We start from the raw sequence: 13,715 nt of genomic DNA on the forward strand, positions 1-13,715 counted from the left end.
CAAATCGCAGAAGCTGTACGAAGGTAAACGTTTTTTGGATGTCAGTCTATCACGAAATGTACTCGCGAATTTTTCAGGTCTCTTCCCATTAGACTGCGATACTGCATGCTCGCGCCAGTTTTTTTTCTTCCTCGTGATTGGCGGCCGTCTGCGAGAGAAGCAATTACCTTATTTGACCGAGCCACTAGGGATGAGTTTGCGTCCGCGCTGAATTATTGTGATTGTGGCGCGCTGACCCGACCAATCACGAAGCATATACGATGCTGCAGTTGTTTTTTAACTTTCAACTATCCTCGAAATTTTTTTCGCGAATAATAAATGTCCCTGAGCGTAACGTATTTTTTTTTTTTCAACGTACGCCTCGCTCAACACGATTCCAACGGCAGCAAAAATAGTTTGTTTCAAGCCACTTTGCGGACACAAAAAAAATAATTTTGTTTTCGCAGGCTATATACATATATTTTTATTTTATTCAGTTTGTTTTTTAACGTATGCGTAAGCTATCGATGTTTGTGTTAAATTTTGTGCAGTTGGTGGGAACTGTTTTTTTAGAACCAAGCCATGGCTAGATGTTAAAAGAAAAAAAAATTGCAGGAATATTTTTTTTCTGATTGACTCGGCTGTACATGTCAAGGTATTTCACAAAACACCCTAGCTTTTTCTAAGAGTCATGGCAAATTGTGAGGGTGCAGCAGTACGGTGACCACATTCTCATTGGCCCCGTCAAGAGCGGGACGACACCTCTCGCCGACCTCAGCCAATAACCACAGGAGAAAAGCTACAGTATTTGGGGAAATACCTTGACACGAAACGTATTCGCGAAATACAGGTGTTCCTTACTATGCACGTGGCGTGCATCGCACTCAGGGCGACCAAACATCAGCCAGGATGATGACCTCACACCACGAGGACGAGGAGGGCCAGGGGGTCCCTCGCGGCAGTCCCGGCGCATGAATGAACCTTCCTTCCCTCGATCCCCCCCCCCCCCCAAACACGGGCCACTCCTTCGCGCCCCGACGGCACTGAGTCACTCGACTGTTCGGCCCGCTTCCGGAGTTTCCCGTCTGGCGAGTCACCGCGCTGCACGCCGGGCAATCCCCGCGCCACGCTCACATCTGGGGGAGTCAGTCGGTGTCTTGGAACACGACAAAATAAATGTTTATTATTAGAGACCGGAAAAATTCGCGAATTCATTTCGTGAAACGCTACAATTCAAATAATTATACCTTAGTGTTGCTTCTGTCATTGGTTCACTGTTAATCTGGAGGACTGAGGGCCAATTAGAGACCCTCACTCATAGAAGTGTCGAATCACAGGCCACCCAGTCGAGACGACCCACAAGTCAGCAGCCAATGAACAGTTGGCATTTGCCCGAGTGTGTAGAGGATATTGGAGTCTATCCTGGAGGTCATTGAACCCGCGAATTTTTCCATTCTCTGTTTATTATTGGTACCGAAAAGAATTTATTCGTTTTTTTTTTTTTTAATTTTATTCGGAGATATAGTTATTAACATTAAAACCATATTTATCTTTTTCGCAACCTCAGGGGTTGCTTTTCACAAAATATTAAAATGTTGGTGGATGATTTTTTTAATGTTTATTATTGGTACCCAATGTAATTTTTTATGCTTAATTGAGTTCGTAGATATAGTTATTAATCTTAAAATAATATTTACCTGTTTTCACGCCGTATGGGTTAAATTTAGCAAAATCCAAAATATATATATATGTATATATTGGTTTAATGTATTCGTATGTTTTATATTGGTGCCATATAAAATTTATTATGCATAATTATATTCGGTGATATAATTATTAAATTTAGAAGCATATATACCTTTTCTTCACCTCTTTAGGTTGAATTTAACAAATTATTAAAATGTGGTTTCTTATTCGAATGTTTATTATGGGTAAACAGAATAATTTATTAAGTTGAATTAAATTTGGAGATTTAATTATTAACTTTTTAAATATATTTACCTTTTTTCCAGCCCATAGTGGTTGAAATTCACATAATATTAAAAATTGTGGTTTTTAGAATTTATATGTTAATTATTGATACCAATAACTTTTATTCCAATTAATTAAATTTGGAGGTATAATTATTATTCTTTAAAACATACCCCATTTTCACTTCTTTGGTTTTTTTTTCTTTCAAAATTTTAATTTTATATTTGGATGTTATTGTATGTAATTATTGTTACCGAAAATATTTTATTTAGCTTGATTAGTTTCAGAGATATAATTAATTAAATAAGAACGGATTTTCCCCTTTTTCACCACGTTAGGGGTGGAATTATGAAATAATATATAGCCTAGATTTTATGTTAGTCTAAAACCTTCCTAATAAAAACAAAATGTATCGAAATTCTTCATGCAGTTTTTGAGTGATGCTCGAACAAACAGACAAACAGACAAAATTAAAAAAAAAAATCTTAAGTTTTGAGTTCTCAATACATAGTGTAAATAGTCATTTCCAATAAAACAAATTTATAATTTCATTCTATGTACAGACGTTTTGCCTCGAACAGTTTTATTATTAGTATAGATGATCTGAAATTTTGTAAATAATACTCTAAAGTTAACGTTTGATAATAACCTGACCAAAGTCAGTGAAAATGCCGGCTATGTCTGCTGGCGCAGTGTCGATCCGAGATCATTGCTGCGAACCCACCCGGGAGTCCATGAGTGATCTCAGTTCAGCGCCCACAACGCAGTGGTGCAACAGAAAAACGTGGTCGAACGATGATGAATAGAACCAGCTTATATGACGCTCGCGATCACGCCTGAACTCCCAATAGTGCGACCAGGCCACAGAAGGTTTGATTATGGAAAGGCATGTTGGGTGTAGCAAGGTTTCATGGCCCTAGTGAACTATATTCGCGTTATTTTCTGGTTATTCTGGTTCGTGGGCCTCAGCGCTCTCGACACGTCCTTGGATACCTCGAGCCAGTTGTAAACAAGGAGAAGAGGAGGTTACCCCATCTCGCGCATCCCGCCGAAGAACGTTACATTGTCACAGACCAGTGACCACTCTTTTAAATACTTGCTTGTGTATAGGCATGGTCTACCTGAATTGAAATGATTTCTGCAAATAATCTTGGCTCTGGTAATGCTACACTCGTGTTACTTTCTGGTACACTTGTACATAAAAGTACCTGTGTCTATTGCCCATTAGCTGCTGCCAGAGTTTACCTTCCGACCGAATTGCACGTGGTTGGTCATTTGAATTTTTTTAAATGTTGTTATTGGTCTCTTGTTCTGCGGAGAATGTCATAACTACTTTTCGTCCAATGAGAACGCTGTGTGTAATTAATGGTTTGCATTCTAGGCTCTCCCCAAGAATAAAAAATAAAAACTAATTTACCTGGTCTTACTCTAACCACCAGAGTGGAAGAAACAAGTTAGCCAGTTTATGATAGTGGTATGGGAACAGATGGGTTATTAAATAGATAGGGCTAATGATTTTTCGCGTAAAGTTTTCAAGACAAACTGTGCTTAAAAAAAAACTATTGACTCGTTTTTCGTGATTGATTTTTTTTTCCAGGTACGTGTTTACTGTTTGTACACGAATCGCAGTCATTCGTGTGGAAGCAAACGCGTTCTGATTGGCCTGGTAAAATAAGGCACTTGCTTCTCTTGCAACACGACCATCAATCACAAAACAGAAATCACTGACGCAGAAATAACGCATTGCAGTCTAGTAAGTGAACAGATTATTTCGCGAAAAATCATTGCATTAATGCATAGAGTTTGTTGCTTGCATGAATTAATGTTTTATTTCGACAAATAATTTTCTTAAAATGATTTTTTTTTCTTAGTGTACTGTCAAGAATGCATTTACTAACTCACGCCAGCTTGCTCGGGGTACAGCGCTGTACAATTTTCACCTTGAATATTTACGAAGAACACTCCTAACAAATTATCTATGGAACTTCTTAAATTTTCGCGAAGTGAGTTACCAAGGATCGTCTTAAGAGTGTAACAAAAAAAAAATTCAAAAATTTGTTAAAATCTACAGCGTTTAACACTCTTATTCATGTAACGTGCATTTTTACCAGTTTACAAAGGAACACTGAACTCGAGAGTTGGAATCCAGTTTGTAACAAATCCAGAAACTGGAATCTGCGATTCTTCGTTTGAAAAGTCCGTAAATTTATTGTGATATGCAGAATATATATATATATATTTCTAAGTGGAACAGAAGTATTTGTGTAAAATGACAGATATTTGTAAATTAGTACATTTACAAAATAGTGTTTGCAGTAATACTGGGTTCAGATTCTCACACGGGCATTTATGCACTGTTTTGGCCCAGAACCTCCAGTAGTTAAATCTATTTGTAAACCGTTCCCCGAATAGCTTTCCAGCATTAACTGCGCACATTAATAAACACAATAAAACAAAATAAAGTTCAATGATTGAATATTCGATTATCTTTTTCCATGGTTTAAAAAATATATATTCTTGAATGAAAGAAACACCAATTAAATTTTCGTTAGAAAATACTAATTATCATCTCGAAAACCGTATTTCATATATGCAAAAATAACCATAGCCAAGTGTTGTACAAATATATGAAATCTCTATTGTATTTTGTAGTATTAGAAATTATTTCTTGGCACCAGGTTTCCAAAATAATCTTTCGTAAAAGTACAGAAATATTTTTTCTTCTTCTGTGCAGCAGTGCAGCTTAGCCACGCGACGCCGCAAGTGAAATGGCTGAACAAGAACATCGCGACGCCGGGAGTGTTTGCCGTGCGACACACGTCGTCGCCTCCTGCGTGGAGTCCGAGCCGCGGGTTTCCCCAGGTGCGCCAGCCAACCCGGTCGCTGACAATGTTTGCACGTCGTTCGTCACCCCCGGACTATCCCTATAGCCGCCGCCTAGGGCCGCTAAGGCCCGGGCGTTGTGCCGTGTGGTCGTTGTTCAGCCGGACAACGTCAAAACACAGTTCGCGGGACAGGAAAAAAAATTTGGTTGTCTGTAAAGTCGGTTTACGGACGATAGTTTAACGTGACAACGTCATAACAAAACATTGATCAAATTATTGCACACTTTTATGGAATAAAATTGAATCATTTTTATTGAATTATCACTATTTTGTATGGATAGAAAGAAGGAGTGAAATGAAATCTACAATTTAATCGATAAATTTACTTTTATTTGCACTCATTAATTCAAATATGTTTATTACTTTAACGAAGAGATTATTTTAACTACAACTTTTATACATGTTTGCTATTTAACTACTTCCATTCTGTGTTATTCTGTTAAGGATAGGACAATGATAGGAAAAGTAGGAAACGAATTTTAGAACTTATATTAAATATAAATTTACTGTAAGTTAATTTTTTCTTTGGTATTCCCGGTAAACTATTAATAGGGACCGGAAAAATTCGCGGGTTCAATGACCTCCAGGATGAACTCCATAGTTCTACTTAAACTCGGTCAAATGTCACCCACTCATTGGCTGCTGTCTTGTGAGACGTCCCAACGCAACAGCCTGTGACTCGATAAAGCTTTGGTCGGGTGTTTCTCATTGGCCCAGCGTCATCCAGGTGAGTTGTGAGCCAATAGCAGAGGCAGCACTGAGGTATAACGATTTGTATTTTAGCTTATCGCGAAATGAATTCGCGAATTTTTCCTGTATCTAACTATTAACGTTCGATAACCCAGCAAAACCGCTACTGCGGCACAGCCTTGGTCCTTCAACGTGCCCGCCTCGTCAGGGGTGTACCTGTGTTAGTGAGGCGGGATGATTAGCGCGACGCTCGCTGGTGCTTCTAGCGCGGTGTCTCCTCTGGACTGGCGCGCAGTCTTCTCGTCGTGAGAGATAACCGTAACATCACACGGCGTGGAAGTGAAGATAAAAGGTGTAGCGCAAGTCCCTCGTGTGTGTACCGAGTGTGTCATGCGTAGAGACCGGAAAAATTCGCGGGTTCATTTTGTGATATGCTAAAATTCAAATAATTATACCGTTGTGCTGCTTCTGCTATTGGTTCACCGTTAATATGTAGGACTCTTGGCCGATTAGATACCATCAGTCAAAGAAGTATCCAATCACAAGTTACTTAATTGAGACGCCTCAAAATTCCGCACCCAATGAACAGGCGCCGTTTGCCCAAGAAGGCGGAGGATGGTGAAGTCTATCCTGAAGGTCATTGGAACTCGCGAATTTTTCCAGTCTCTAGTCATGCGTAAATATTATTCTGAAAACACGCATTTTAGCTGGTTCCACCCTATTAAAGAAAAAAAACAGTTTTAAAAACCGATGTACAGAAACGTAACTACTCATCCGGATAGCTTGAGCAGTGGTTTCTTGTGAAGGATCTGCACCTCATGTGGGGGAGGCTGATAGAGCCTTCACGGTAGTTGCTAGGCCCCTGCAGTCCGCCCGCCCAGACGCGCGCTCGTGTCTCGCGGGACCGGCCGTCAATCAGGCGCAGGAATTCCATTCCAGTCGCCCACGCTTCCCCTCCCGCCGTGTCGTCTTCCCCCTCCAGGCCGACCAGCGCCACTCCCCCCCTCCTCCGCAGGCGAGCGATCCGCCGGAGATATGTAGCGTGTCGCGTGGCGCGCCCGGCCAGTCAGTCCGCGGGTGTCGACGCCGACGGTCGTGTCTTTGTGCTCCTGAGTGCCCGCGCGCCATGGCGAAGACCCTGCCCTTGAGCCCGTTCATGCACCACTTCGCGACCTTCTTCACCTTCTCGCCGGTGAGTGCGTCCAGCGACGATCTATCAACTATCATCTTATCGCTAGAGACCCGGACAATTCGCGGGTTCATTTCGTGTTATGCTAAAATTCAAATAATTATACCTCAGTGCTGCTTCCGTCATTGGTTCACTGTTAATCTGGAGGACTGAGGGCCAATTAGAGACCCTCACTCATAGAAGTGTCGAATCACAGGCCACCCGGTCGAGACTACTCGCAAGTCAGCAGCCAATGAACAGTTGGCATTTGCCCGAGTGTGTAGAGGATATTGGAGTCTATCCTGGAGGTCATTGAACCCGCGAATTTTCCGGGTCTCTACTTATTGCATACAGGAAACTCCCTATTATCCGCGCATGCTACGAAAAAAATACAGCACATTTGTAAATCTGTATTTTATTACAAGTGAGCGAATTTGAACTCTACTGACGAGTGTATTGTGTGCAGTATACAGTAAAACGCCACAGGCCTTCTCGGAATTCACGCAGTAGGTAACCTTGGGCATGCGTTGCTATTTTTGTCTCTGTCGCACTTTGTTTCTAGTCGTATGGTTGAGCACTTTTATGTTTACATTACTGAAATGTATTGTATGTTAATTATTCAGAAAAATACTAAAATTTTAGCATCATTAAAAATATTTTACTGTTAATTGTAACTTTTACTGTACCTAAATGTTTAGATTTTTAAGTTGAAATTAATGTTTCCTTTTTTTGTTTCCCACTTTCGGCTCATTTGCGGATTATCCGCGATTTTCACTATCCGCGGTGGCCCTGCCACTTAATTTCGCGGATAATCGGGAGTGTACTGTACTTGAAAACAACGATTTTCCAGCCAACTAATTATTTAACTTCGTGGCCAGGATTTCAGCATTTTTTTTTTTACCGATTTACGACCACGAAAGTACCAGCTGACGAATTATGTACGCGAATTTACAAAAAAAAAACAGCATCTTGTAAGACAGGTTTCGAAATTGATTTAACTATTACGATGAGCTGGATGGATCGCATACTAATCAAAACATCGCTTGGAAGTAACGTATTTAGTTAGGTGTTGTGGGATGCGAAGACGTCAACTGTCGCCGTGTGAAAAAAACCGTGTTTTCATTATATTATATTATTTCGTGTACGTTGTTGATACATCTGGGCCTCCTAAATCCTAGAACCAGGCAGTTTCATAAATTTCTCAATTAAGAAGTTATTTAATCAGAAACAGTCCCGTGGAGTATTTACATTTACAGGAAATTATTTTAATTGCCGCTCGGATATTTATTATTTCTCTATAAACAGCACTTAATTGGATAATGAATGGGAAGATACGTAATGTGTATATAAAAGGCCTGTCTGCAGCTTTTGCAATCAGCAAATCCCTGAAACTACGGAAAAGTCTAGGACCAAGATTGGTTTTTGACAGTAATCTTAAAATTATTATTTTTTCTTTATAAGCTTATCATTTTTAATTTCATACAATAATCTTATTTGGTGGTGATACAGGTTGGATATGCATTCATTCTATTATCAGCCAGATATTAGTCATATTTGAGCATATGCGAGAAAAATTTATGACCTAAATACTAATATTTCGTTTGTTTATTAGTGACACATCCGAGTTTCTTATGTTACAGTATCTGCCGTGTAACGTGCGTCAAATTTGACGGTTCTCGAAAAGTAGTAGGCATCAGTTGTACCCATTTCCCAAATATCACTTGCGAAGCAGCACATGTTGTTTTTACGATTACTGACAACCACATGAAATTTGTTTAAACACTGTTGACAGGAAAAAAAAAACACTGGAAGGATACGTATACCACTGGTAGCCCATTACTTTAGATCAGTGTCAAAATTGAGATGAGTTACTTGGCACATAAATAATAAAATGCATAGTTTTAATACATTTCCTTGGACTGATATTTATATTTGTGTCTCTCGTCGTTGCGCTATCCATAATACCTGTTTAGGTGCATCGTTGGGTTCATCTGGTTGAAATCAGCTGATTTAGGCTTGTTCTATGTGGGTTTATGTTTTACCATTTTTTTTAATTCCATTCTTGAAATTTTTTTTTTTCATGACGGACAGTGCAAAACTGCAGTGGCGTATGTCCAAGAAATTGTATTAAATGAAAAAACCCCGATTGCAGGACTCATTTAAAGAACGCACGATGCTCAGTGCCACGAAATAAGCGAGTTAAGAGCCGAGGGGGACGCACCACAACGCCGAACGTACAATAACGCCGAATGCCAAATTGACTACAACGCCGACAACTAGAAAACTGCAGTGTACCACAACGCCGAAATACATTAACGCCGAAAAATGTCATTGCAGGACTGCCACAAAGGTTAGGTTAGGTTAGGCTAGCTTAGGTTAGCTTAGGTTGTGGTATTTCGGCGTTAAGATACATTTAAGAAACACACACAAATTCATTCAGTTGTTTTTCATTTTGCTCCTGTGCCCCCCCCCCCCCCCCCCCCAACCTCCCCGCAGCAACATTTTTCGGCGTTACTGTATTTCGGCGTTGTGGTACACAGCAGTTTTCTAGCTGTCGGCGTTGCGGTCAATTTGGCATTCGGCGTTATTGAACGTTCGGCGGCGTTGTGGTATTTCGGCGTTGTGGTAACGACCCAGTTGCGGGCAGCACGTGCTGAAGGCGAGCAGGCGGCTGGAGCTGGAGCGGCTTGTTTACCGGAGCGTCGCTCCGCGGGTCGTGATTCACACGGGGGGGGGGGGGGGGGTGGCACGTGACGGGCGCGCGCCTCGCGTTCGCGTGACGTCACCTCGCCCCGTCAGCTGGTCGAGGGGGGGGGGAGGTGTCCATACAGCCCAAGCAACTGGCGAGATGATAATACAGTGTCCACGTTCTGGAGTCGGGGTGTCCACAGTTAGTACTTTCCTACTAGATCTAGTACTTTAGTGGTCTAGTACATTCACGCTCACATCTAGTACTTTTTTTCTTTAATATAATAATATTACAGTATCTCCAATACGTTTTATTATTAAGCGTAATTATTTTTAAAAAACTATGGCATGTATGTGTCTGTGTGGTGTGATATTTAAGTTCGTGTATTGCAATGTCATAATAACTTCCTAAATTGTTAAAAACTATAACAAATTATAATTTAGTACTTTTTTTTCTTTTCAAATCTAGTACTTTTTCTCGCCTAAGTTGGTACGAAATATTTTTTTTTCCTTGTGGACACCCTGACACAGTGTCCACGTTCTGGAGTGTTAGTGGAAGCCAGGATCGGTCAGGGCAAGTCAGGGATTTTTCTCGAAAACAATTCTGTAAAAAGTCGTGGAGATTCGTTAGGGACAGCGGCGCGATTCCTAGAGTTTTGCGCGTGGGGGTTTTAACCGACGCATTTCATCTTTGGATAGGGTGCTTGTTATGTTATACGCTTCTCATATTTTTGGCCCAAATGCAGTACATTAAGCAGAAACATATTTTTTTTTTTTAATATTCAGACAAGTTTTCCATAAAACATAGTTTTGAAGTTTACGTTTGTCATTTCCGTTTCATAGACAGGGTATTGAAAGTGCAAGCGGGCCCCCTTCAGTGAGGGGGTTCTTAATTTCAGGGAGAACATCACCCCCCCCTCCCCCCCAACCATCGCCAATGTCTAGGGATAATAATTTGAAGGTAAAATGTCATACTCCAGTCTACTGCTACCGACTGTAATATATATATGTATACATACACACATATATGATGGTGTTTATGTATAGTCAGCACACTATAAAAATGGCGAATCTAAGGTTATGTTTGAAATAAAGAAAGTGTAGGTAATTGGAACTGGACCAAGCGTAGAGATTGTGTATGCTGGTATATTTTTCTTTTTTAAAAAAAAATTGTAAATTTTGTAAATTAAAAAAAAAATTGTAGGCCTAGAGTATATTCGAAAAATTTTTACAGGAAACTCTACTACAGATTTGCGTGTGATAAAAAAATTCTCAGGATTGGACAATTAAGATGAATACATAAAGCTGATTGTTCTCCGCATGTTTATGTGGTTGTTAATTCCTGAAGGTTTTTATTTACAACTAACATAAACCAGCAACGTCATATACTAAAAATATTACGTTATATCAGTCATCCCCCATTGCAAGAAAAAGTTCAAAGAACGAATAGATCGCACGGTTTTAACGTCTCGTCGGCTGTTCAATGCTGGACTCGAGAATGTTTCACCGCCCTTGTTGCGTGCGCGCGCCTCCCGAATGGGGTCGCTCGCTCCACGAGACAGACGTCGCGCTAGACAAGGAGAATGCTGGCGGCGTGAACAAGTCCCGTGTGTCATCAGATAAGCCGCGAGTGTTTCTGATGACGCGTCCCGTATTCGCCCCCCCCCCCCCCCTCCCGGATACTACGTTGTTTGGCTCAGAACAGAGATCAGGAAAGGATGCAGATGAAGAATTAGCCGTCTCCCCCCCACCCCGCCTTTTTTTTCTTCTATTTTTCACTCACCGATATGGCAGACTTTGCTTATATTTGTGTCAGCTGTTCGAGCTTGCTTTTATTAACGACTATAGTTAAGCTGTTTGGAAGAAAATTATATTAATAGGCCTATATTACTGGTTAATATGTTTATATATTTTAAAAGTCCAAAATGAATCTTCATAATACAAATGTAATGACGTGAGTTGACTTCTTTTTCCAATTTAACCTCCAATACAGGTGTAGCTGATACATTGGTAAACAAAAATACGTGTACGTTTAGTACACTGAAATCCCCCTCTTATAGAATCGAACCTTATGCTCCATCTGTATATATCCATAATATCCTGCTCAGAATAGTTGCTTAATGAAGCAGTCCCAGGCAGCCACAGGGCTGTCGTCGCCGCCATATCGGACCCAAGGGCCGAATACCCTAAGTCGTTATCGAACCCCGGAACCCGGTTGTAGGAGCACCGGGCAGCTGAAAACTGTCCACAACCTCCTTTTTTTCACCTATGATTATTTTTTTAGGGGGGGGGGGGGGTGGGTTGATTATTAAAGGAGAGCTAGAGCTGAGAAGCTTTTTTGAATTAATTATTTTACAATGTAGCCATCAGTGAAATTTAAGTTTATGTTTGTAGTTAAATTAAATTCCTTCGAAAGTGCCCTCATAAACTTGGAGATAATTTGCGTTTGAAGCTTCACAGGTGGCAAAAATATCGATTCCCGTAATTTCGGTTTTATGGAAGCATTTAGCCACAACTTGTAGTAAAGGTTTGATATCATATCTTGTTGCAGCTTAACGATTGTGTGGTTTCGTATACGTGGTGAAATCACTCGCTGGTCAAAATCTTTTCGGTGATGTGAAAAGTAGACACCGCCGTCTCCGTGAAAGGTGACGTGAAATGGCGATGAAATGATTAGGTGGGTGAAACGGGACTGTCCTGAGAAAACCCAGGCGCAAATTCTCGCACATGTGAAACTCCGGCTTCGACAATTTCCTTCCTGCGTCCAGGACTAGGTGATTGTTTAGTCCCTGAACCTTCACGCTGCGGCAGACAATTAATTGCACCTTATCCACCCTGGAATCATCCTGACAAGTACGGCATGTTCGTCTCTGCTTTCGTCACCGCTGCGTTGTGTACGCGCTCAGAACTGAGCAATCAGGAGTAAGGTCCCATCGTTATCGTCATTACCATTGTCGTCTTAGTTTACTGACTTTCAACGGTTACACAACATGGTTTTTGACGTGTAACATCTTAGCGCTGGGTATACATCATTTAGTAGGAGTAATTTCTTGAATGGCACGGAATTCGCATGAAACGGAATTGTGTAACCACGTTGCTATCATACGTATTTTGGTTAACCAAAATTCTAAAAGGGAAAAAATATATAATATAATGAATTTTAACAAGATCGGAAGTATTTGATTAAAAATCCTTCTTGAAAATCATGTGCAAAACCAGGGTTCAGTACTTTTTTCAAGCCTCTTTCGCTTTTACCGGATCCGTTTCGCTATTATATAGTTTAAAATTTCGCTCTGTAAATCAATCTATCCGATAGTCGACGTAGCTGCTCCGGCAGCGAATTCTAGCGGCGGGTGTGGAAACTACGTTCGATTCGCGTTGAAACACACAATTTTCGTATATATTTATCACGATCGGCATTATTTTAAAGAATTTCTGCGTTAAGTTTCGTATTGTAAGTGTATCTGCAACACGAGAACAAGTGGAATTTTCTCGTTACCGGAGGTTAGATGTTCACACATCTCTGGCGAGTACTTTTGAAGTAACTTAACGGACACCACATATACTGAGTGTGGGAGGTCTCCCTTTAGCTGCAAACCCTGTCGACGGTAGTGTGCTCACGTGCGCGCGTTTACGCAAGGCTAAGGCACTCCCAAGGCCGGCTTCGCTCGGCCAAGGTCCGCGACGGCCGGGCATCCTGTTGCAGCCGTCCCCTCCCCCCCCCCCCTCTACCACTCCTTGTGGCCTCCTTGGACCTCCGCACTTGAGGCAGAGTTGTGGTTTCGAAAACACTGTTCGATCTCATGAGCGACCGATCATCCGCAAGGGGGACGCACCACAACGCCGAAATGCCAAATTGACCACAACGCCGACATCTAGAAAACTGCTGTTAACCACAACGCCAAATTACCACAACGCCGAAATACACTAACACCGAAAAATGCCATTGTAGGACTGCCACAAAGGTTAGGTTAGACTAGGTTAGGTTAGACTAGGTTAGGCTAGACTAGGTTAGGCTAGGATAGGCTAGGTTAAGTTAGGTTAGGTTATATTACGCTAGGTTAGGTAAGGATCGGTTTGATTGTGGTATTTCAGCGTTAAGGTACATTTAAGAAACACACACAAATTCATTCAGTTGTTATTTCAGCGTTGTGGTACACAGCACAGTGCACACCGTTCAAATTAAACTCGGCGTGTCTTGGAACTCGTAAAACTATATTCCATTATGGCTAGAACGACATCCTGGCTGAAAGAAAACACATTAGAAAAAATTTGAATTTGTTCACACAGGCTTTGTGCTCGACTCCCGATTAAGACCAGTTTTGTAAATTATG

The 13,715-nt window shown here is 41.0% G+C and overlaps 1 protein-coding gene across 9 annotated transcripts in view; it reads left to right on the forward strand.

Annotated features, from left to right (window-relative positions):
* The window catches only part of LOC134541656 (NAD(+) hydrolase sarm1), a 568,468-nt gene that overhangs the window by 476,132 nt on the left and 78,621 nt on the right, over positions 1-13,715 (forward strand). The window contains exon 1 of one of the 9 annotated variants that reach the window (XM_063385254.1): positions 4,727-4,812. The exons of 7 other annotated variants lie outside the window; for them this stretch is intronic. Coding sequence is in view for 1 of the 2 variants with exons in the window: in XM_063385251.1 (XP_063241321.1) it covers positions 6,652-6,717 (66 nt within the window). In the remaining variant the exon portion in view is untranslated. Of the gene's footprint in view, positions 1-4,726; positions 4,813-6,582; positions 6,718-13,715 lie in introns of those variants that run through there. One more of the 9 variants, XM_063385251.1, reaches the window with a different exon arrangement.

This window comes from Bacillus rossius, assembly GCF_032445375.1.
Source record: "Bacillus rossius redtenbacheri isolate Brsri chromosome 4 unlocalized genomic scaffold, Brsri_v3 Brsri_v3_scf4_1, whole genome shotgun sequence".
In the NCBI taxonomy this organism is placed as follows: Eukaryota; Metazoa; Arthropoda; class Insecta; order Phasmatodea; family Bacillidae; genus Bacillus; species Bacillus rossius.